Source organism: Nannobrachium achirus (genome assembly GCF_963921795.1).
Source record: "Nannobrachium achirus genome assembly, chromosome: 23".
NCBI classification, from domain to species: Eukaryota; Metazoa; Chordata; class Actinopteri; order Myctophiformes; family Myctophidae; genus Nannobrachium; species Nannobrachium achirus.
In genome coordinates, this window is record NC_137830.1 from 37,851,816 (window position 1) to 37,878,523 (window position 26,708).

The following is a 26,708-nucleotide window of genomic DNA, read 5'->3' on the forward strand; positions in this document are numbered from 1 at the left end:
CCATGTCTTGGAAAGTGAGACTCCTCTTGCGGGGCCCTGGGCACCGCCACCCCCGCCGCCTCTGGCTGCCACTGTGGCCCCTGGCCTGTGCCCTGGCTCTGGCTAGAGCATCTACGGAGACCCCAGAGGGCCTCCGGAGCACGGCAGCTTTTAGGGACTGGAACAGTACCACCGTAAGGCTACAGCCGGACTTACAGACAGAAACCCAGACAGAAATGCTGACGCAGAGCCCAACCAGCAACTATACGGGTGAGTTATTCTGCGTGTGTGTGTGTGTGTGTGTGTGTGTGTGACGTGTGTGTGTGTGTGTGTGTGTGTGTGTGTGTGTGTGTGTGTGTGTGTGTGTGCGTGTGTGTGTGTGTGTGTGTGTTTGGCCGGTTTGTATCTAAATACAAATTTTGAGCGGTGCTAACTGCTCCTACATCTGTCTTTGTCTGTATGTACGTACTGTACTGTATGTCCCACGTCTGTATGTCCCGCATTGGCCAGGCTTCGTAGTACGCTTCATGAAATTAACTCATAAATAGCACCGCTCACTTCACACTGGGTGTGATTGTTGTTGTTTTTTAATCCTCAGTGAACTCACCTCTGAACTTTCTATTGTAAATAAAACATTGATAAACAATCACATTTGGGTCACATCAACTTAAAGATATAATGCCAGTGCAATGAATAAATCATGTGTGAGATTATCTGCTCGCTATGTACTACATGCACGACACGTGTTTATCTGACTTTGTGTTTTATGACCGGCAAAATCCTCGTATCTCAAAACCATTACTTCCGAGGCCTCTCAGAAACAGACTAGAGACTTGTTGATTCCTCCAACTTATTCCACCGTGATCCTTAGTTTTCACTGAATAGTTAGATTTGCTCACAGCACGTTCTATTTGTGGGAGTCAGTGGTGCTGCCAAGTTGTCTGAAAGGAAATTGGAAATGAAATTGGCAATGCAACAATGCACAATGGCATTTAAATGTATCACCACCTGAGTTGCAGGACAATTGTAATGCCATGGTTTCCGTGTGTGTGTGTGTGTGTGTGTGTGTGTGTGTGTGTGTGTAGTGTGTGTGTGTGTGTGTGTGTGTGTGTGTGTGTGTGTGTGTGTGTGTGTGTGTGTGTGTGTGTGTGTGTGTGTGTGTGTGTGCATTGCGTGCGCCAGTGCACGCATGCATGCATGCATGCGTGTGTGTACGTGCGTGCGTGCGTGCGTGGTAGCAGGTGATGTGGTTAATATAGTTCATTATGGCCTGTGTTCAGCTGTACCGCCTGAAGAGAAACCATCACAGAAGCATTGCATTTGTGTCTGCATGAGTTAGCATCCGCTGGAGCGTGCAACGTTGCTTCTCTTCCTCACTGTTTTTCTCTATTTTTCACTCCCTGTCTCAATGAGTCTCTCTCTCTCTCTCCCTTGCTCTCTCTCTCTCCACACATTCTCTGTCCTCTAGTCCAGGGGTCTTCAACAGGGGGTCCGGGACCCCTGGGGGGTCCTCAGAGTTACCACAGGGGGTCCTCCAAATCTTTGAGTGATAGAAACTTTTTTATTTTTTATATATTAACCACTTGAACCCTACCTAGCGTCCATATTCTTAGAACGTTAGCCAAAAATTGATGATCTACAAGCTCACAACGCCTCGCACTGCGAGGCGTTGTGAGCTTGTAGATCGCCTATTTTCGGCAAAGAGGCTTGGTGTAGAGGGTAAAAAGAGCAGACTCAGTACAGAGTGAAAGGTCAAGTTTACTGTAAGTATTGACGGTTCAAGTGGTTAAATATCTGAAAACACAAATTTACATGAATCCAAAATACACTGATGAGTGTGCTGTCAAACGATGAAACTACATGGTACCTATGAACAGGTTGTGGGGCTCCCTGTTTCATCTCTCTCTCAACTAAGGGGTCCTTGGCCTGAAAACATTGAAGACTGTTGCTCTAGTCCAGGGGTAGGCAACCTTAGGTACGGGTGCCAACATTGGCACAGGGGAGGGTGATCGCCGGCACACTGGCAGAAGTTTGAGAGAGAGGATTTTTATTTTAAAAACAAAACTTTTTTTGAATGTGGTCAATTAAATGAAGTTAGCTAATGAATAGCTAATTACATCTTGCACAGAATTCTACATTCATTAAAACTCTGAACTCTGACTGGGGAGGGAGTCAGGGAAATAGGTGGATTATTGCTCTGGGTCTAATGATCCTTACAACAATGCCCTGCCAATTAAAATATGTCAACATATTTGTCATTAAAAAATGTAAATGTGGTCAATTAAATGAAGTTAGCTAATTTATAGCAAATTACATCTTGCAGATAGTACTACATTCATTAAAACTCTGAACTCTGACTGGGGAGGGAGTCGGGGAGATGGATTACTGCTCTGGGTCTAATGATCCTTATAACAATGTCCTGCCAATCAAAATATGACAAAATATTTGTCATTAAAATGTACCGTTGTTTACATGGCACACTGACACTCTAGACAATAAAAACGTGGCACTTCATTTCAAAAAGGTTGCTGACCCCTGCTCTAGTCTGTTGTACTTACTCTAACTAATTTTCTTGCAAGTCTTATTGCTACTTCCCTCTGCTTTTCCCACTTTGCCCTTCTTTCTCCCCGTTTCCCCTCTTTTCCTCTCTCTCCCTCTGTCTGACACAGCCACGTGCATACACAGTTACACACATACAGCAGATGATGAAGTGTAAACCTCACGTGCTTAATACACACAGACACACGCCCACAGGCTCGCACACACACACACACACACACACACACACACACACACACACACACACACACACACACACACACACACACACACACACACACACACACACACACACACACACACACACACACACACACACACACACACACACACACACACACACACACAAATGGACTCAGCCTGCCCAAACGGCACCAATCTTCTTAAAGGTTTAGTGAATAAACACATAGTTGTGTGTGTTTCATAGTGATTGCTACTGCTGTGTCTGACAGCGTGAGGGTAAATATGCTACACACACACACACACACACACACACACACACACACACACACACACACACACACACACACACACACACACACACACACACACACACACACACACACACACACACACACACACACACACACACTCATGCACACCTGGGCACAGACCAAAAAAGAACGCACATAGCAGATCAGCTGGCGTGCCAGTTGCCACACACCACACGCATGGATTTACAACAGGCCTAATCGCAAACCTTTACCCCACAGCCAGGTTCGACATGTTCAGAATTCTCGACGCGTTTAATTGTTTTCACAGTATCAGAGCCCGAATTATGGAAGAATATAGCTAATAATGAAAGGATAAACAAAGTGCTCTTTTAAATGAATATGTAAAAGTCGACAAATTTCCAAATCATAAAAACATAACACATAAAAAGGTTCTATGAGAGCTGCTAGATAAGATGTCAGCTGCCTTATCGTATGTATTTCCAAATAATAGCCCGGGTATTTAAAGTTATACCATGTAACTTTTTTTATGAAACAAATCTTATATACACTGCCGGCCAATCACAGCGCATCTTGGAGTGGGGTCGCTAGGGCGGCCATATTTGTAGTCTCCCGTGTGTCTCTATACTCGGGTGCACGGTGAAGCATGGGTGAAGGAGTGTATCTCCGGAATGGCTGAACATACAGGAACCAGGGACCCCTCGAAAGATAGATCTCGGCGAGGTGGAGGCAGACGCGGGGGTGTGAGAACCGAAAAACGGCCGAAAGACGCGGACGCGACCGAGGTTTGCTATAGAGCTACTGACCACAAGTTGAGCAACTTACACAGTATAGCTTTAATACACAAAATCGATTTGGACCCCAGGCGTTTAAAAGAACCAGGTGGTTATTTGCAACATTTATTTGTGTCTATTTGAATGGCGTTTCATATGCAAAATTCAGACCCCCGGATAGGTGAATTATAACATATATGTTTTGGTCTCAGGATTGTAAAACAAGATTTTCTTGTGGGAACGTAAAACTCAAATTAGAGATATATTTTTGCAGGATACCAGCAACAAGTATAAGTGAGTCACTCTGTCTCTTGTGTTGGAATCCTAGCTTGTGGCTTTTCCGGGAAAGGAAATTAATCAGGTTTCTATTATTGATTCAGTTGTCCCCAGAAGGAAGGCTCACTATATCACAGGCTTACTTTACATGCACTACAGTCAACTGGACAATCGACCAGCAAGTCCTTTTAAGGTCTACATTTGGTTTGGTTAAGTTTATTCTGTGGCATTTCTTGCTTTTACTGTAATGCACAATGAAGACAGACAGGAAACAGAGAGGGCGGAGAGAAAGACTGGGGGAGGGTATATGAGATGAGAACCCATGACACTGTTACGGCAATCTGGCTAGCCATTGTCAAGGAAAGGTTTGTTGCTCTTTTCACTTTTGCAGCAATGCAGAAGTCTATAATTGAGAGACTACTGTTAAGGTAACATAAAAACATTATATCGTCACTGTCGGGCAGAAACCTCGTATCTCCAAGTTTCAAATGTGTATGTCTTTTGGTAAAGCAAAGCCCTGCTTCATCATCATACAAGACTGTCACACAAAACTAGTGAAAACATCGGGAGGCGTTGTGTGCTTGTAGATCTGCTGTTTTCACTAGTTTAGATCATTTTTAAAATGATAAATACAAAACAAAAGGTTTTGGACATACAAGGTTTCCACCCGACAACGACGATATGCAACATAGGACAACTTAACGGGGATGCCATATAAACAGTGAAAACACGTTTCCCATTTTCAACTGTTTTTATTATATTTTGACACTTGCTTTGGCAATGTAAACGTATTTTTACTCATGCCAATAAAGCTCCTTTGAATTTAAATTGAATTGAAAACACGGTCACCAAACCGCAGTGTGTTTCTTCAGGTAAACAACACCACACTACTTGGTGGCTGATAACTGCTCTTATAGAGGGAAATGATGGGTAATAAATGTATATGCCTGTTTTGTTATTTAAATTGTTGCAGGGCAACGTTTGACATACTATACTTTTAAGTAATGCAATTATAGCTGTAGGATGAGGGTGCTTTTTAAATCTTCCTGTCACGCACCTTTCTAATTTAGGCATGTAGCAGCATCATGCATGCTCTCATCCAAGTGCAATATCAGAGTGACCAGCATGAATCCTTGTCAATCAACAACAGCGTAAAGTCAACAGAGTGCAAAGAAAACAATAAAGTGCTGCGATGTAACTAGCAGTGGTGGAAAAAGTACTCACATTTTTTACTCAACTAAAAGCACCAGTACTGCAGTATAGAAATACTCTGTTAGGTTGCACACACACATGAGAGTGGAATCCGCATTCTGCCAAATGCATTTCAATGAGAATGGAGCGGTTTTTGCAGAAATCCTCTACTGGCATGAAACCTCTCCATTCTCATTGAAATGCATTGGTGGAATGCAGATTCCACTCTCATAGGTATTTTGGTGTGTGTGCACCCTTACAAGTAAAAGTCCAGAACTCAAAATGTACTTGAATAAAAGTAAGAAAGTATTGGTATCAAAGTGTACTTAATGTACCAAAAGTAAAAGTACAAAATGTTTGAATATAGGCAGATTTGCAAGCCCACAACATGTCGCATTGCTATCTAATCGCTATTAGATCGGCTATTTTCAAATAAACTAGGTATAAAATAGTGCTGTGTGTTTTGTAATATTATAATCTGCAAAGTAACTAATAACTAAAGTTTCATTTTTTGTAGTGGAGTAAAAGTACTATATTTGGATCCGAGGTGTAGTGGAGCAGAAGTAAAAATATTGGAAATTGGAAATACTCAAGTAAAGTACAAATACCTCAAGTGCAGTAATTAAGTAAATGTACTTAATTACCTTACACCTCTGGTAACTAGGATACCAGGTAAACATCAAACCTGGCATCTGTCTAAACAACATGCTACCTAAATAACGCCCATTTGTGGTCAAGCAAACGGTGCAAACAACCTTGGTGTTTTAAAACTGTCGACCAGAGGGAAGAATGTGAAATGCTCTATATGTGGGGAGGATGGGAACAATCCTGAAGGCTAGTGTTTGCCTTACGTATAGGCTAGTAGCTGAGAAGAGTACAACTCAGCTGTGTCTCTCCCCTGTAAGCTTACTGGCCCACTTAACAGTTTTATTGTTTTACTGCAGTCAGTGTCCAACTGGGTTCAACTACAGTACAGCAGTGGTTCTCTGCGGGGACCTTGAAGGGTTTCCAGGTGGTCCCCTGCTAAATGATGGAGAGTCGGTAACCAAATTTACCCCCATAGATCTTTTTAAGTCTTGAGAGTGTAAAATGAAACCAAATGGACCATTTGGTTTAATTTTACTCTCAAGAGTTAAAGGAGCTATAGTCAACTTTTTCTTGAAAAACGTATGCTAAAATAAAAATAATGTTTCTAAAATATTTTATAAAGAAATAAGCTTCATATATGTGTTTCTATTCAAAAATGACCACAAAAAGCTTAAAATAATGATAAAATATTTATTTTGGCCATTGTCAGACCGACACTTTGTTTACATTCTAGTCTATAGACTAGGATGTAAACAAAGTGTCGGCCCTACAATGAAAAAGTTGACTATAGCTCCTTTAACTTATTTATTGTTAAAGCAACTTCATTTACAAGAAGTCTACACAATTAGAGAAGAAGAATTGATATTTTGATCAACGTTTTGCCTGTTATCTCTATCTGGTACCACACAAATACAGCATGGAATTGTGGACAAAGTCCTATCCAACGCCAACAAAATATTCTAAGTCTTGGGTCTGAGAGGCTAAATATCATATATCAGATGCACAATAAATAATGTCCCTTGACATGAAAAACTTTGAAAACCTCTGAACTACAGGTAGCAGTGTCAACCTAGCCTTCCGCCTTTTCATCTAAGTGACAAAAAAAGACAAAAAAAGTACACTAACTGGTAAAAGTAGTTCCAATTCCATCGTCAAACCCTTCTCATGACATGAACCGCACGCGGCAGAATCCTAGCTATCTAGATTTTGCTGTGCAGTAACTGCTGGCTGAGCCTTATGTAAGTCTTACATTGGGCCAGTCACATTTATACCTCAACCTATAGCCCTGCACGCCTGGCCTTCTCCTTTCAATAGGAAGACATATACGTACAGTACGTTATGTCACACAGGGGGTCTTCAACGTTTTCAGTCCAAGGACCCTAGTTGAGAGAGAGATGAAGCAGGGACCCCCCACTACCTTTCATCTTTTGACAGCACAATCATCAGTGTATTTTGGATTCATGTCAATTTGTGTTTTCAGATATTTAACCACTTGAAACGTCAATACTTAATAAACTTGACCTTTCACTCTGAACTTAGTCAGCTCTTTTTCCCCTCTACACCAAAGCTTTTTGCCGAAAATATTGTTGTAGCTTGTAGATCTGCTATTTTTGGCTAAAGTTCTCAGAATATGGACACTAGAAAAAAAAAACGTTCTATCACACAAAGATTTGGAGGACCCCCTGTAGTAACTCTGTTGAAGACCCCTGGTATAGCACATGTATTGCACTCAGTATGAGGCTGCTCAAACCACTGGCTATTGCATTAAATCTGCACCTCACATACTGTTTACCACTTTTGACATGGGGTCCCTATTTTGGGCATGTCATGTCTGTACGTTTTCAAAAAAAAAAAAAAAAAGGTTTAAATGTGAAAATAGCAGGTCTACAAGCTTGCATTGTGATGCATTGTGAGCTTGTAGATGTGCTACAGTATTTTGGTTTAAAGGCTATACGGTTAATGGCAAACACACACATACTGTATGTGCGCATCCACAAGGAGTACAGTGAGTATAGGTCTGTAGGAGTATTTAATTCAGTGACACACAAGTGCACAAGCACTCCTTTTGTATTTCTGTATTTCTGCACACAGTATGTGTGCACGCACACACACAGCGCTAGGAGTATTTCTGTACACAATATCGTCACTCCTCCTGAGCCATGCGATGGTGAGCTACACACAAAGAGCTCCTTCTATCTGTCAATCCAACATGGGCCTTGGCACAGTCCCAACTTAGTTATTACCTTCCCATGGTCTAAAGTGGTGTTGCTTGCACAACAAAATCACCAAGGCAGCCTCTTCAATGAAAACTTTCTCAAGTTGAGAAGCTGGCTGGTGGTAGTGTGGGTCGAGTAGGCCTATAGACTAATGCACCCCCAAAAGTCTTGCTGGCCTAGTGCTCAGCCAAACAAAACAGCATTTCTAATTATAAAAAGGCACATTGCCAGTAAGATCATCAAGACTCAATAAATTGTCACAAATGACATTCCACAAGCATCTAATGAAAGTTGGCACATGTTTTTAAGCTGTGTTCCGGGATGTACTTCAGCTATAATGAAATGATTCTCTGATATGTGGTAAACATGTTGAGGACGTGTTACTGGACCCTTTATTTACTTTTGTTTGGTCTAACTCTACAAGAACAATAAGTTCCATCTGTTCCTTATGTCAAATATGTCATGAATCTCATGATGACTCTTTGTCTTTGGTGTAGTTTTGATGTCAACATAAGTTACACCACTGAGCTGCTAAGCGATATACTATTCATCTTTGTACCATAACACACAGACGGTGAACTGAAAGTGACGTATTGTATTTATATTGTACGTATTGTATTTCTTCTCTGTTTCACTAGGTCATTGCTCTTAGCATTGATCCATTTGAACGTTTTCTGACCACCTGCCATCATCAGGTGAAAGGGTAGGGTCAGTCCCAGGGCAGCAGCAGAGCCCTCTTTGCTGTAGCCTCGTAAACCAGACTAGGCCATCTTTGCTGTACACTTCCCCCTGCATCATGACATACTGTATCTTTATACAGTGTATACTGTATGTCACTATGAAGTGGAAAAGTGAACCGCATAGATGGCATCTACAGGGATGTGCAGATAATATGTTATAGAGGCAGGGGCTGAAATTTCTAAAAGGGCCTTTTGGTGGAAATAGCGGAAATAGCCGTGCGACGCGTTGTGAGCTTGGAGGTCTGCTATTTACTGGAGATGTGGCGTAACGGCATGGATTTCTACACAGAGAGGGCAATTCCTTCAACATAAGATGCTGCATTCAAGTTCATGACAGTTGGGAAAGGGCTATCCTCTTGAATGCTGCCTTCAGGTATGGAAAGGGGACTTTTGCATTTCTTTCACCATAGTAAAAACTGTATTCATGGTCTGGAGAGGGCACTTTTTACAGGTGGATAAAAGGGCAGGGGCTCAAGTCCTCTTTGATGTCTACAGTATGTGTGTATCTCTCCACATGGCTGTAGGAAGTTGGAAGTTCCGATGGATAAGAGACGTTTCGCTCTGCTACGCTCTCGTTGGCCAGCTCTGTTTAACTCTCAACATCCAGAGGAGATTATCCTCCCATAGATCCAACTAAAGCCCTGGTTAATGCATTAACCTCCGGTGTCCTCACTAGTCCTCGCCACAACGCTGTCCTCTCCTCTCTCTCTTTGGCACATTAAGGGAAACACATGATGGCACGGCGAGCTACGGGGTGTCAATGTGAGAGCATTTTACACTCATGGCTCATATACCGTACATAATTATACACAAAAGTTACCTCCACAAACATACACACACATAAACACATGTACAGGACGCACACACACACACACACACACGCGCGCGCGCGCGCGTGCACGCACACACACACACACACACACACACACACACACACACACACACACACACACACACACACACACACACACACACACACACACACACACACACACACACACACACACACAGGAGCAAGAGCTAAGGGGATTTGATAATTAGCGGTTTCAGAGAGCATAAGCTGAGGACCACAGAAATAGATATGGTATATATTCTCACGAAGAGGGTACTAATAGAGAGAGGCAAAGAGTTAGATAGAGATGCATGGAGATACAGTGGGGGCACAAAAGGGAGGGATGGGATAAAATTAGACGGAGAGAGAGAGAAAGAGAGAGAGAGAGAGAAAGAGAGAGAGAGGGGGGGGGCAGTAATACTGTAACAGAAGGTGTTGCAGTGAGAGAACTGTCAGCCAGTGTTGCTGTATCGTTGACAGCATGTGTGGACTGCACGGTCCCAAACCTTTCCATGCCAAGGATCCCCAAATAGCCATAATCTCTGGCTGCAGCCTCCCTATTGTGTAATGACTTTAAATGGAACGTGAAAATAGCTCCCAAAATGTTGCATCACGACGCATTGTGAGTAGTGTTCCTTTTGACAGCAAACTGATTCAGTCTTAGTTTTAGTCTTAGTCTTCTGAATAGTGAGCTTGTATGCCCACAATTGCGGGAAATCGTATTCATTTATGTAATTATGTATAATTATTGACACGTTTATTTGAGAGGGACAGCGCATAGTAATGAACACACACATACAATGTTGTGCAAGAATGCTGGTTTCCATTCCTCGTCCCCAATTGTGGAAGATGTTTGTCAGAAATTAGATTAGGGATTACTAGGGATGCCATGTTCAAAGTGGTTGAAATGGCACAATGATTTAATAGGAATTGGAAAAATATAAAAATGTCTCTCCTTTCCATTTGTTCCCCGTGGCACTTTGAAAACCACTGTGTCACACGACCTCAGACAGTCCACGTGATGAAGCGCTAGTCAGTGGCAACAAGGGACATCTGGTTCACTCTCTTAACTCATTACATAATGTGTTACAGTACAGTGGAATGTTCTTCTATCTGCCGAAACTGTCGTTAAATTACCAACCTGCTGTCACCATTTTGTGCATGTCAGGCACAGTTGTTCAAAAACAGCCAAAAGAGCAGGTCTACAAGCTCACATGTTGTGAGCTTGTAGCTGTTTTTATGTTTATTTTTTATAGTGCTCAAGTGTTTGAACTGTTCCTCCTGGAACCCTCTCAAGGACCCTGGGGGTCCCCGGACCCCACTTTGAGAACGGCTGTTCTAGAGAGCAGAGGCTCACAGGTGCGGCCAATCCTGTGCAATCAGCTCCATCACACCTCAGCCAAGCACAGGCATAGACCTACAGGACAGCGCTCGTACACACTGTACGACGTCAGCCATCTTGTCCCATACCAGATGAAATTTCCATGTAGCAGAATAGCGTAAAGATGGCCAAATCACTTGTCGTAAGCGACAGCGTCAAAGCCGTCTATAGGAGTCAATCCATGCCGTATAGGCTAAGGCCACGTTTTTTGCATCCTCACTTTTTATTCTGCGTTTAGATGGACACTCAACATGTGATTGAAAACGCTGTAGTGTGCATGCCATGTCACTAGATGGCGGTGATGCACTGCCACATAGAGCAGCCACACTTCCGCCCTACAGTACTTCCTTGTTTATATTCATTCACCAGTGCAGCGTGGCTCAGCTCACGTCACACGTTGTCGTTTCCTCCATTTTTGCCCGTCTACATGGAAAAGATTTCCACTCTGGAAGGTGGTTTCACTTTGTTGCGTTTTCAACTCCCGAAAGCGCTGTTGTCGTCTAAACCAGTGCTGTTTTCACTACTGTTGTGCGACATGACAGCCTTGTATGATGAAGCAGGGCTTTACTTTGCGAAGAAACGTACAAATTTGAAACTTGGAGATACAAGGTTTCTTCCCGACAGTGACGATATTTACACCCCCGTATTATGTTGGCGTGCCTATGGATTCTTGGGAGTGTACCCATGCAGAAAAAAGGTTGAGAAACACTGGTCTAAACGGACAGCACATCTGACATTTTATTTAGTCGTCGGGTGAACGGCGCCTAAGAGAGTTCTAGCAGTGTTCGAACCTTTGGGCCAGTGGCCATTGCTATATGATTGTATTACCAGAAATCCTTCCTCTTTTACTTTTTTTTTGTGTTGTCTTATGTCATAGTTACATCACATATAACAGGTACTGTGTACTGTTTACATCGCACACAGTCTGTCCAGGTGTATAATCATGATTTTAAGACAACCAAAACAGTGCAGCGAGTAAGCTAGAATCTTGTTTCAGGATTCAGTTACTGTGAAAACTCGACTTGACATGCTTTGATGGAAAGGCAAACCAGTAAGACTCCCTAATCGGGAGATAAGCGACCGTCAGGTCGCAGCGTGATTTTAGGGCAAAATGTGTAGGAGTAGTGTCCAAAAATGTGTTTGAAAAAATCGTCTTGATGGTGGCGCTATATGGGACAGATCCATGTTGAAGACATGAGTGTAGCAAGTGTGTACCGATTTGCGTGATTTTAGGGCAAAATCTGTAGGAGCAGTGTCCAAAAATGTGTTTGCAACCAAGAAGGAAATTTTTTCTTTCACTGTCATTTACAACAACATGTTGCTGCCTCGTAAAGCAGTGCCTGCCATGGGAGAGGGAAACAGTAACACATGTCGGTGAGATCATTGATAGGATCTTGTGAAAGGTTGTGAGTGACTGCATCCTAATATCAGTTGGGAGATGTTAGCCGCCAGAACTAAGAGAGATGGAGGGGTGGTTTAGCTGGGGACCCTCCCACCCTGACGAGCACTAAGAGTTGAGGCATTACATTTTGTATAACACGGTTCTATTTAATTTTTTTTTAATTTGTCATTTTAGAGGTATTAAAAAGTCCTTACATTGTCACTTTAGAAATGTGCATACCCTCTGTACATTAAACTTCACCTTGGTTTGTGAGTGCGAAAACACTGTTGCACATTAAGTTAATCATCTGGGGACCTCCCTGGGGGTCCCGACCCACAGGTTGAGAACCACTGGTATACAGAGAGGGGGAGGGGCGGGGGGCGTGAGAACAGAAGTCTCAGGCCTGTCCAGCCAATCGTGTATGCGCACGTGTGTGTGTGTGTGTGTGTGTGTGTGTGTGTGTGTGTGTGTGTGTGTGTGTGTGTGTGTGTGTGTGTGTGTGTGTGTGTGCGCGCGCTCGTGTGTGCACACACCATGCATCTGTGTGCATGTACAGTAACTGCATCAGCAGGTGCAACAGTGAATCTTTAATGCAGGGAGCAGCGAAGGGAGAGCGTAATCTTTTTTTAATCACAAACTATTCTGAGAGCTTTCCTGACAGCGTCCAGGGGAGGAGAGAGAAGAGGAGAGAGACACAGCAAGGGAGGAGGAGGGATAGACGGAGAAGAACACACAGGAACGGATTTTTGGGCCTGCCGAGACGGGTTGCCAGGTTGGCTGTCCCCGAGGCACATTGGCAGCACATTGGTTGCTGTCTGAATGAATGGCGTCCCACAGTTCCCTGCTATGACAGCTAAGCTTTGCGGAATGAGAACAGAACCGACAACAGAGTCTAACCAAACAAACCAAAAAGTCAACACACACACACACATGCACTAGTGTGCGTAAGTGTGCGCGCGCGCGCGCACACACACACACACACACACACACACACACACACACACACACACACACACACACACACACACACACACACACACACACACACACACACACACACACACACACACACACACACACACGATTGGCTGGACATCGATGCATTCATTCCCCTTCATGCCTTAACCTCATGATACTCCAGTAAAATTAATTTAAATCTAACAAATAACAAACAAGATACCACCATCAATAGACATTTTACTGTTTAATTAAGATGATACAAATTCTGGATCTTACTGAACTAACTGAACTGAACTAGAATAATACACTGTACATATTGTACAGTGTATTATTCTCTCTCCCTCTCTCTGTATGTATAGCCTGTGTGTGTGTGTGTGTGTGTGTGTGTGTGTGTGTGTGTGTGTGTGTGTGTGCGTTTGTCTAGCTATACTTATGGGGACCATACGCATGTTCACACACTCACATGCTGGGGACGTCTGACACAGTGGGGACAAAATCGTAGGTCCCCATAATGTTATCATTCAGGAAGATAGGGGGCAGTGTTGCTAAGTGTCTGGTGCTTTTTTTAAGCAAGTCCCTCAATTCGCGTTTTCATGTCATATAACACACACACACAACAGTGGGGACAGCCCCCATCAGACGATAGTTGGTACTGCAGTTTGTGTGTGAGTGTCAGCATGCGCCGTTGAGTGTGTGAGAGAATGGGAGAATGAGAGATTCACACACTACTAGCCAATCACAGGTCAGATATTTGCATACAATGACGTTGGCTTCAAGTCAGCCCATATGGTGGACTTTCTTTCAAGGACTTGGTCCCCGGTTGGTCCCCGTAATGCATGCATACCTGCGTGCGTGTGTGCGTTTGTGGTTGGTCCCCGTAATGGATGCATACAAACATGTGTGTGTGTGTGTGTGTGTGTGTGTGTGTGTGTGTGTGTGTGTGTGTGTGTGTGTGCGAGTGCACACGCGCATACGCATAGGTGCTAAAACACCTCCATCATAAAGCTCTCTAGTCCATACCGTCACGTAACATCCTTAATATTTAATTAGCCTTTTCAGAGGTAAAGAGATCCTATCAGCCACGTGTGTGCATTCAATTGTGTGAGTGTGTGTGTGGTTCATTCATGTAGTGTGTGTGTGTGTGTGTGTGTGTGTGTGTGTGTGTGTGCGTGCGTGCGTGCGTGCGTGCGTGCGTGCGTGCGTGCGTGCGTGCGTGCGTGCGTGCGTGCGTGTGCATGTGCGTGTGCGTGCGTGTGCATGCGTGTGCATGCTTGTGTGTCCGACGCAGAGGCGGCATTCCTGACTTAACTCCTGTGATGACTCAGCTTATAAACTCCGGTAAAAGAAAAACACACGCTCTCAGTTTTTCCTCTATTCCCACTATTTATCTCTCATCCCCCTCTCTCCTTCTGTCTTTCTCTCTCTCTCTCTCTCTATCTCTCTCTGTCACGCAACATTCATTCATCCCCAAATTGGAATCGCAATTACAGCGTGCCTCCAAAAGTGCTTACAGTCAGGGTTCCCACACATTTTTACCAATTAATTTTCAAAACTTTTCCAAAACTTTCCAGGATATTTAACCCAATTTCCAGGACTATATAACAATAATTCAGCTCAATAACAAGTCGCTTACTCCTATTCGCAGTGCCCAAAGACAGGTAGTGTATGCCAGTGGTTCTCAACCCTGACGAGCACTAAGAGTTGAGGAATTTTGTATAACACGTTTCTATTGTGAAAATAGCAGATCTACATGCTCACAACGCCTCGCAACGCGAGGCGTTGTGAGCATTTAGATCGGCTATTTTCACAATTTCTGCCTCTAATATTTGACAATTTGGCCAATGTTTAATTTGTCATTTCAGAGGTATTAACAAAATCAATAACTAAAGACAATGTATAGCTATTTTTTTCAGGACCTTCCAGGACCCTTGATCAATTCCAAAACTTTTCCAGTACTGGAAAGATATTTTTCTAATTTAAAAATATTTCCAGGAATTTCATGACCGTGGGAACCCTGTACAGTCCTCCTGCCCGTGAACAACAGTTACACCATCTTACAAATAGGGATGGGACATATGAAAATTTCATATCACGTTATTGTGACAAAAGAAATCGCGATTTACGATATCACGATAATCAAAATCCTTTATCCTGGGGCGGAACATTTGCCAAAAATTTGCAGATCTACAAGCTCTCAACGCGTCACAACGTGATGCGTTGCTCGTAGATTATAAGTACCTTTTACCAATTCTAGAGGGTTTAAGTGGTACCGGTTATGCAGCTCGGCAAATAAAAGGTGAATTGATCCCAGTGCATGACGGAGGACGATATCCCGATAAATTAAATCTCACTAAACACGATTATTGTGAGTGTTTCTTATCACGATAAACGATAATATCGCGTATCGTCCCATCCCTCCTTGCGGGGACTGCCCATAAGTCCTACATCTCATTAGTCCTACATCTCATTAGTCCTAATTTGGTTAGGGTTAGGTTTTAGGGTTAGGTTTAGTCCTCAGAGTTACTACAGGGGGTCCTCCAAATCTTTGTGTGATAGAAACTATTTTTCTCTACTTTTTTCTACTATTTTATATTAACCACTTGAACCGAGAACTTTAGACAAAAATAGCAGATCTACAAGCTCACAACGCCTCGCAGCGCGATTTTACTGTGTACCGATCGATGTACAGTAGAAGTCTCAGAGGTACACCTGTCCGTGTAAGAAAACAGAGTCAAGTGTAGAAACGCACGCACGCACGCACGCACGCACGCACGCACGCACGCACGCACGCCCACACACAGGCCTCTGTGGGGGTAATAGAGTGGCTTTTATTTCCCCCCTTAGGATCTGCATGTCATACAGCACTTGTTTCCACATACTGCACAAGTAATGCACGTGTGTAGTGTGTGTGCCTTGGTGTGTGCACGTGAGAGAGAGAGACATCTCTTCACAGGCTCATGGGATTCATTCTCTCTCTCTCTCTCTCTCTCTCTCTCTCTCTCTCTCTCTCTCTTCACCACTGCAGAAATCCACCCATCTGTCGCTCCTAATCAGCTGAGAGCAGCTTGCACGCTCCTGGGGTTTTGCTCAATAATGTCATCTTACTCACACACACACACACACACACACACACACGCACACGCACGCACGCACACACACGCAGTAGCGTGATTACTGTAATACTGACGCAGCAAACAGCAGCATCACACATGCCCTTGATACAAAAACAATTACAAGAGTCAACAGCAAAATCTACAAGCTCACAATGCATTGCGATGTGATGCGTTGTTAAAACTCACTTAGCGCCGAGCGACTTTCGGGGCGACTAACTAATGATGGCGTTTAGTGCCGAGCGACTCGGAGCGACTTTTATATAAAAGCATTGTTTAAGCTTTTAATTTGGGTTGATAGACGGAGCGGAACGGTTAGCTTACCTTCGACTAGCATACAGATGAAAACCGTGAAAAAAAAGGATACGATTATGACGTCACCTTTAAGCCATAGCTTCCTGTTTACGTTGGCCTCTGTTAGCCGCTAGGCTCAATGCAAACCATCCGACCCTCACGTAGCTTCACTAGGTCGGATTTTGATTCGGAAACTTTCTGTGTGGCATCTATATACGTTCCGATGCCCATACCAATGGTGGTTTGAGACGATCAAGCACGAATTGAGCAGTATTGAGCTCAAATGGCGGCCCGCGGCCTGTCCATTGAATGTCAATGGAGAGCATGTCATTGTACCATCCTGTTATGTCATGAACCTTGTTTTTTATTCTGACTTAACATGGGACCATGCAAAGTCTATGGGCTATGGCTCACTCTAGTGGTCATCTTGTGGTATCCGCATGTAACGTGCATCTGTTATGTAATGTGATTTTGGGGATTCAATATAGCTATTTCCTGGCGTTATAAGCGCAGATTCATATTGAAATCTGGCTCGCTCGGCGCTAAGTGAGTTAAGCTTTTACTGTAGTTCAATAGGGCTTAATTGTTCAAACCGTTCCTTATTTCGCTGCAAATTCTGGGCCCTGGGTACAAGGATTCACTGCGGGCCCCCATGAATCTTCTTCATAGGGGAAGGGGGTTTAACCAACTGGGAACGCATTATTACACATTATTTTGTGCTTTAACTATTGAAAAATAGCAGATCTACAAGCTCACAGCCGCGCTGCGAGCTTGTAGATATGCTATTCTTTTTAAATCGTGAAGTCTATTTCAAATCCTACTAAGGTTTTTTGGAGAAAAAAAAGGAGACAAGGACCCCCTAAATGATATGTATTTGTATTTGGCCACGGACCCCCATCTCAAAATATTTTGTTCCAGGGACCCACCAGAAGCAAAATTTGAGTTACAAATGTTCACTTAAAAAATACATATATTCAAAGAATTGCACACATTTTCACGTGCCACGCTGTGAGCTTGTATATCTGCTATTTTTCAATAGAGTAAAGTATAAAATAATTAAGGCCCCTTGGGTAACACAGTCCCACTTTTACCCCCCTTGTGACACCCCTTCCCGCTGGGGCTCCCCGGACTGCACTTTCAGAACCACTGCCCTACACATGACAAACACATTAGCATTATGGTAATAGTGGGAACCTTTTTGCTCTCTGTGGGACCAGGAGCATAGAACAGCTGCCTGCAGTGTTGTTCCAACAATGGCTGCTGTGTCATGAGAGAGAGAGAGCCCTGCAGCCGCTTGTGTACTGTAGCATACAAAAAAAGAGAGACTAAAATAGAAGCTGTTTCTGGTTCTTGTCTTTCTTTCTCTTTGTTCATCCTGCTGTAACTTATTATCTGTTTCCCAGCAGAGGAAAGAGATACTCTGACCTGAGATACCCCTGTCAGAGAGAGACACCGAAGCAGAGAGACCAGGGTTGCCATGAATGACAGTTTCCAGCCCAAACACAACTTAAAGGGATATTTCACTTAAAAAAAAAAACTTTTTGTCATTGTATCATCTAATCGGGCTTTTGGGAACAGCCAGGACACTTCATTCAGTATTTAGATATTTGATATTCATTTTCCCCCTTCCAGGACCTTCCTATACAAACCCATTACAACTTCAAAATCCATTTTAACCATGATAGATTCAATGAAAACCAGGGCCATACCCAGAAATGAGGGTCAGGGTAGGCGAAATGCCAGCCGAAATGCCAACGAGCTGATCAAATCCAAGCAACACTCTAGAGGACAGTAGCCCACCTTTCAGGTAAAGGATGGCCCAAATCCCCTCCCCTGCCCAGAACAAAAGGCGAGCAGGAACAAAAGGCAAGCAGAATTCAATTTACATCCCAATGAATGAGCTGGCCGCCTTCCCCAGCAATAGCATACCAGAATGGGCAAGGAACGGGTTGAGCAACATTCTCTCAGTTAGCTGGGCTTTTGGGGTGCTTTTAGAGGGGCTTTATTTTAATTTTTCAACAGGACGGCAGGACTTGATCCAAAATAAATATAAGGCGATCGCCTTTTCGCCTTAATGGGCGGTACGCGCCTGATGAAAACAACTGTCCTTTTTTCTGGTGACTCCTGACACCCTCTGAATACGTGAGCAGGCCGTGTTTTTTCGATAACTTTTTTCATTTATATTTTATATTCTTTTATTGTATTTAATAATTTTCATTTCCCCAAAAGATTAATAGAAATCAATGAGAAAATGTATCGAAAACACACGGCCTGCTCACGTATTTGGAGGGTGTCAGGAGTCACCAGAATCAGAATCTTTTCATTGAATCTATCATGGTTAAAATGGGTTTGTATAGGAAGGTCCTGGAAGGGGGAAATGAATATCAAATATCAAAAACTGTCCTGGGTGTTCCCAAAAGCCTGATTAGACGATAAAATGACAAAGGTTTTTTTTTATATTGAAATATCCCTTTAAAACCAGCCCAATTCAATAAAAAAAACAGCCCAATTCGGCAAAACACACGTAAAACCGCAGAATCGAGTTTGAAGCGAAAAACCCAGGCCTACAGATGCAATATAATAACTAGTAACTAACCATACACAATAAAACAACCCGACAATGACACTCTACGTGCAGCTGCACCCCCATTGGACTGATGGGTATCCATCCATCCATCAAATAAATATCCGGTCTAGAGTGGATACGGGAACAGTGCATGCATGTACCGGTATGTGTGTGTACATGTGACTGGATACAGTGAGTAGGTGGTTTCTAGACCGGATGAGAGCACTGAGCAGTAGAAAGAAACCAGCAACTGCAACACTGATTACAGCCTCTTTTGTCTCCCCCTCACCTATATCAGTGGTTCTCAACCATTTCAGGTCGCGACCACCGTGACGAGCACTAAGAGTTAAGGCATTAAATAGCAGATCTACATACTCACAACACCTCGCAACGCGAGGCGTTGTGAGCATGTAGATCAGCTATATTCACAATTTCCGCCTCTGATATTTGACAATTTGGCCAATGTTTAATTTGTCATTTTAGAGGTATTAAAAGGTCCTGTGTGCAGATACCCTTTATACACTTAAACTTCATGTTGGGTTGTTTACTGTTGAGTGAGATAATCCCCTGGGGACCCCCCCAAAATAATTTGCGTCCCGACCCACATGTTGAGAACGACACTAACCTATATCTACGGCACTGTCCTCTCTTTCCTCAGGTTTGTCGTGCGCAGCCGTTCTGCCGCCTCGCCGCGGGTCCTTCTACGTGGAGAGTGGCACGGGCATGACGGTAGGCAGCGTGCTGGCCTTCTGGTGCCGCGAGGGATACCAGCTGGTCGGCAGTGACAAGATCTACTGCAGCGTGAGGAACGGCAAGCCGCAGTGGAGCAACTACCTGCCCGTCTGTGAAGGTAATTTGCAGCTTATAGCTGAGGGTTTTCCCACAAATCCCAGGTTTGGTCCAACCCAACAGTCCTCGTCTTCTCCAGGTGATTTCCAGTGGTAGACAAAGTATTCAACCCCAGTACTTGAGTCAGTTAGCACTTGAATTTGGGGGTCCTTGAAATTAAAGCCGATCAAACTCAAAGATTCTAGTTCTACATTTGGTGGGAGTTTAGATTGGCACAAAGTCAGTAAAAAACAAAAGTTTTAAAAAATGGACCAAGGATGCATGCAGGCTTGCAGAAAAACAAGATTTTAATTGGATCCGAAAAATGTCAAAATATACAAATGAAGAAAATACAATCAAACAATTTAATGAATCAGTCAGCCTCTCTCCAGGTCAGCCTTCACTCCAGAGCGGAGCTGTTTCCCTTATATACTCTCCTGACTCCACCCATCCATTTCTAATACACCAACCACAGAATAACCGCCCAAGATCCTCCCCATGTTCTAACCAATCAGCTAACAGGATTAACAGGCACCAATTACCCAACTAGGCTTCAGCAGGCCGCTCCCCCATGAGAGCTAGCCTGACTTCGTAGTGTGATCGGGCCAATCAGTGACTGCATTTGAACTGAACAGTGTAACGCAGTCACTGATTGGCCCGGTCTTCTTCCAGCAGATAAACAAAAAGATTCCAGTCACAACAGAGTGTGCACCTTCTGTGCGACCGGGAATCTACAAGTTTCAAGCATAACAAACATTTGTACATTTCAATATGAACGCGTAGCCCACTGCTGGAAAAAATAGAGAGAAATGTGTCTGCAAGAGGCTGCTCTGTGACAGAGTTACAGTAGATTAGTGTATAATATATGACAATATATTATACACAACAACCCATTTTACGGCTCAGGAACATTCAAATGTCAAGTGTGATCAGTGTCTTGCGAGTTTACACTATATCCAAGAGGTCAAAGCAAACTATTGCTCCTGCTACATTTTCATTCGTCATCATTTATCAAATATCTTAACCATTGTTCCAAAGGGACATCCCTATGGACAGAGGGAGATACTAGACTTTTGAGGCCATCAGGCTGTGGCAGTGAGTCACTCTGCTACACACAGTAACCGGTAGAGTCGTCGGAAAGAAACTTGCAGAGATGTTTATTCTTATATTTGTTTGACTGAGAATAAGGTTAGAAATAACTTTAGGATTACGCATATCTTTCTGAGGTTTAGATTAGGAACAGGGTTAGGTTTTGGCACCGTTTTACTGAGGTTAATTTAAGGTCAGGAATAAGGTTAGGTTTAACCGTTAGGCATTGTTTACAGAGGTATATAAGGATATTAAGGATCTCAATGGAAAATAACAAATAAGCCTTGCCTTACCCGAGTTTCCTTTTAGTTGACATTGTATCAGTGAACCGTACTGTCATGAAACTGTACCTTTTCCTATCCAAAACTTCTATCAATTAAGGCATAAACCATCAGCCCAGGCGAGATTCTTTCCGGCGACTTTTCTAGTATTCCTACACGCGTGCCTAGTAGGCAGGATATAAATACACATACCATGTTTTAACAAATCTCTTATTCTTTTTGTCTTTTCCGCTATGACTCATCACTCCCACACCGGCCACAGCCATCCCCAGGCCGGAGGACCGGGGCCTGCGCGTGGCGGTGTTGGCCTCGGTGGTCAGTGGAATCGTCATCCTGGCCATGTCCCTGTCCTTCCTCATCTGCTGCCTTCAGGAACGCAACGGGCGACAACGAGCCAAGAGAGAGGGACGGACCAGGTGATTGACCAGTGTTCACGCGGTGTCCATTTTGCTCTAATGTCACCCGCAGGCAGTGGTGTAAAGCAGTGTTTCTCAAACATTTACATTTCAAGGTCTCCCCTTAAAGGGATATTCCACTTTCAACAGGGAGCAGTGGTAGGGCTTCTCTCCACACACACACCCATTGTAACTTCAAACTCCATTTAAACCATGATAGATTCATTATAAACACCCATTATTTTTTCTAGAGACTAATTTTACCTTCCTAATACGTGAGCAGGCCGTGTTTTTTCGATAACCTTTTTCATTTATTTTTAATAATTATTTGGAAAAAATGAAATACAAAAAAAAAATTATTAAAAATAAATGAAAAATGTTATCGAAAAAACACGGCCTGCTCACATATTAGGAGGGTAGTATGAGTCACCAGAAAAAATAATGTGTGTTTTTAATGAATCTATCATGGTTAAAAAGAAGTTTGAAGTTACAATGGGTGTGTGTGGGGAGAGGCCCTGGGCCTGGAGGGCCTGGTAACATTGACATCAAATATCTAAATATTCAATCAAGCTAATTAAAAACTGTTCAGGGTGTTCATAAAAGCCTGATTAGATGATAAAATTACCACAAAAAAAAAATTGAAAGTGAAATACCCCTTTAACTCTACAAATGGACCCGTCAGGGTCCTTCTGAGGGCTTGTTTCCATTGTGGCCCAGTGTGTGTGTTTAAAACACATCAATATAATTTTGTGTCTGATTATCGCTGATGATGATGATGGTGATGACGGATGTTTTTAATAATTAAGTTTTGAAATTAAGGTATCATGACACGTGTATCTCTCTGGCGTCTCTCACCCCCAGGCGTCGGGACAAGCGGTCATCCCGGCGTAGCGAGTGTTGGCTGGAGAGGGAGGAGGGGGAGTGGGATGCGTTCCCAGCTCCGAAGATCTTCCATCTCTCTCAGAGGATGGACCCCCGGTTGGCCCCCGACAGCCCACTGTACCTGACTGGACAACTCACTGGATACGAGAACAGAGGATACCAGAGGTAACCATGAATAGACTGATGCCTCGTTTTTGGGGTCTGGTCTCCAGTCCGGGGACGCTGTGGGCGCTGGGGCCGTGTTCTCTCCTCTGCGTCATCAGTGCCCATACCCTAGGTGGGGTTGGATGTTCTCCCCGTGTCCCCTAGGGTAGGTAGGTACCCTCACAAAAAGTAATGCAGTAATCCTGGTCTCTATACTGCCTCCCCCTGGTCAGCCTGATGGAGGTGAAAGGAACTGGTTGGAATTAGGGGTGTAGTGTAACAATACATTTTAACAACGATACGATACGCATCACGATACATGATTGGTTCATTCATGGCAATACGATACGATTCGATTCAATGTTTTAAAATCAATATAGTAACTATTTAGAAGAAATTCAATCTGTGTGAAACGTGTCAATAGTGCAGGTTTTTAAGGGAAAAATCTATTATTAGGCATATAAATAAGTAAACACTGTGATTCTCTAGCAAATACATGGACATTATATTTCAAGTTAACACATATGGACAAACCCGCACCTTGACATGAACACAGAGATTACACACATTTATCGATAGACTAAGAGTAGCTATATGGAATGGAAAAGTAATTAAACCCCTCTCTTTCATTTTCCTTCTTAAAATTGCTAAATACAAGGCACAAATACTTAGTTTCCATACAATCAATTATTTGCACTGCAAAACGATTCGATACCGATTATCTGCATTGTAAAACGATACCGATACGATACAAAGCCAAAGCGGTATGACAACGATATAGTAGATCATCGCAAATTAAAATAGATTTTTCGATTCAGTTACGATATCGTTACACCCCTAGTTGGAATAATGTGTTCCTCCCACGTGCTATGTCCTACCGTGGAAACTCCCCTTGTCAGGTGATAAGAAGCGGCCTGCTCACTCTTCACGCATTGAAGGAAGCATGAGCTCAGTTCGGGGCTTTCCCCAGGTTGGCAGAGGGAGAGTAGCGCCTAGGATTACAGCTTTGGCACTGGGTGAAAAATGGGTTTTTTTCATCCGTTGAGTTCAACTGACCTTTTTTGTAACCTTTTCTGATTGGAAAATATCATGTTCAATCAGACAGGATTGGTCATGCTTCACTTGACATCACAATAATATAAATGGTAAAACAGAATTCATTTCCCAGTGGATTCCTCGTGACTTGTGTCAGTGCAACGGTAGGGCAACCACAGTATGTGACGTGATGATTTTGAAGATTACGAATGGAGTTAAAATCTTTCGGCGGCTGAGAGTATGAGACCAGGATGACCGCCACTTGCAGTCTTAGGATTGAATCCCACCACTGCCTTCCTAATGTGCTTATCCTTCACACCTACTGTTCACTGTCTCCCACTCAACCTTCTTGAAAAGTTGAAAATCAAGAAAATCGGAGAAAACAAATGCTTTGAAATGTGTTGAATATAACACCAATCCTTTCTCTCGCTCCCTCTTTTCTTCCAGGAGTCAAGAGAGTTTGTTGAAGGCGCCGCTCCCAGGCCTGTACCGCTCGGACTCCCAGCTCTACCCCCACGTTGTCCTGCAGCGAGTACCCACCCCAACAGCACCGTCTGCCCCCTCTGCTCCCATGTACCTCCACCTCCCCTCCTCTTCCGCCCCCTCGGCGTCCAACACGGCCGCTCAGCCACAGACACATATAATGCCTCCCTACTCTGCCTCCAGTTACCCGCCCAATGCTAATGCCTCTGCCGCGCCTCCCTACCCTAACCCTGCCCCTGCACCTGTTTACCACAACCCTAACTCAACCCACCAGCGGCCATGGCAGTAGGGAGATCGTTGTCATCTAAAGTGGACGACGAGGAAGCCTAGTTAACATCAACAGCAGATTTGAGAGAACGTTTATTTTTGTTTATTTTAAATAGGTCAGTATAGAGAGAGAGACAGGAGACCAAGGGCAGAGCAAGAGAGGAGAGACAAGACAGGGGTCGGAATCGAGCCTGGGTCCTCGTGCTTGCGAGGAGAATACATTTGGCATGTGTTCACTAGCTGGCTGAGCCACCAGGCACCCAAAGGGAAGGATTCTTTCTGTCGCTGTTGTGTTATCACACAATCCACTCGGAGGAGGAAGTACGAGGAAGAGCCTTGTGAGAAACGTGTCCAGATTTGGCCTGCTTGGACACTCTGAGGACATCTCGAGGCATGGTTTGAAGAGACTGGGAAAGGGGACTTCGATTACACCTTTGTTGAAACGCAAAGTCTTAATGTTTATTGTAGTCCAATGTCTCCCTTGTATGGCGGTGGATAAGGTTACTGTAAAAACTGATCTTAGGGCTAGGCTGTGTAATATCTCAAATCCTTCCCATGATTTTTTTTTTAAAGCAACGGTTTTTTATGTCTACTTTTTTAAGGAAGGAAGGAAATTAAGGAATCCTTTTTAGCTAACATATGAACAAGCTAGTCTTCTGAGAGCCTATAACCTAGATTTCAAGAAATCCTTTTCTTTAACTATTAGTGACTGACTGCAGGCGGTGGGCAAAAGATTGGTTCTGAAGCTACAGCTAAAGAGGCTGTATGTCTGAACTGTAACCCTAATCCCTTTACCGTGCACTACTTTTAACATAGCCATATGTAATGAAAGATTTATAGAGATGACTCTTGCACTGTACATAGCCGCATCTACCCTGCACTACTATGTGGGGAAGAGGTTGGCACAGTTAGTGAAAGCACTGTGATTTAACTGCTAATATTGCTGCTAGAGCTACAAGACAAACCATGTGTACAACAACAGACCGGAAAAGTGTGTTGTATAGTGTGTTGCTATATATATAGCAATGGTTCTCAAACCCTCTCAAGGACCAGTGGTTCTTGAGGGGGTTCCAAGGGGTCCCCATGCAGAGAAATTAGTTAATTATCCATGGTCAAATATAAACGATTAGAGAACCAGTACTATAGAGGGGCATTATGTTTATCACTTTTTAATCAGCCTTTCATGCTCGCCAAAACAGCTGTGATAATTCTGCTTCAGAGCTGCACTGTATGGTTTTCACCTATAGCTACTTTCCTCTGTTTGCCAGAGATTATTTTGTGATGTAATTATATCCCCAGCTTGTCATACCTTGTTTTGTCTGCCATTTTATTGGTCAAATGGTCAAACTTTCAGGACCATATCTTTGCTGTTTGATTTTCTTTTTTTCTATTTTGGGAAATCTTTTGACAATTCTTGAACATTCTTTTTTCTTTTTTTTTTTACATTTGGGGAAAACTTTTACCTATAAATGAAAGAATAAAATATAAAATAGGGACACCAAGTTGAAAGTCACAGATTCCCTTTTCCATGTCAGTCCTGACTCCTGGACATAATATGTGGGTGTACATTGTCCACAGTGTGGATACAGATCAGTCATCAAATAGGTGGGGGTTTTCCGCATCAGGATAATTCGGATGGCAGATGCTGTACAGTGTGTATCACAAAAGTGTGCACTGTATTAACTTTTAAAGACAGTCTAGTGCCCCAGTCCCTGATTGTAATGTTGTATGCAGCAAACCAAACCCACCAGGTACAAGCAGGTTAAAACTTCCAAATACTGTTTTGACAAGATCTATCATCTGTTTAGTGACACTGGTCAATCTACTTGTCATACTGTGCTAAAGATGAATTTAAAAGGAAATGCATAAGCGTTGTTTCCCCTAGAACGTTTCATTTTCTCTTAGCAAGACAGGGCTAGTAAAAAAAACTGCCATTTGTTGAAATATTTAAATGGCAGCAAGAGATCACTTCTAATACAAAAAGGAGGATAACTTGTTCTCGAAGG

General features: G+C 43.3%; 1 protein-coding gene across 1 annotated transcript; it reads left to right on the forward strand.

Annotated features, from left to right (window-relative positions):
* Positions 1-2: 2 nt before the first annotated feature.
* LOC308308904 (uncharacterized protein) lies at positions 3-24,743 on the forward strand (the record flags this gene model as incomplete). The annotated part of the gene is made up of 5 exons (XM_080754360.1): positions 3-249; positions 19,957-20,148; positions 21,759-21,912; positions 22,753-22,938; positions 24,400-24,743. 5 exons carry the CDS (start codon positions 3-5, stop codon positions 24,722-24,724), a joined length of 1,104 nt encoding a protein of 367 aa, XP_080610486.1. The 3' UTR covers positions 24,725-24,743.
* Between the last annotated feature and the right edge of the window lie 1,965 nt (positions 24,744-26,708).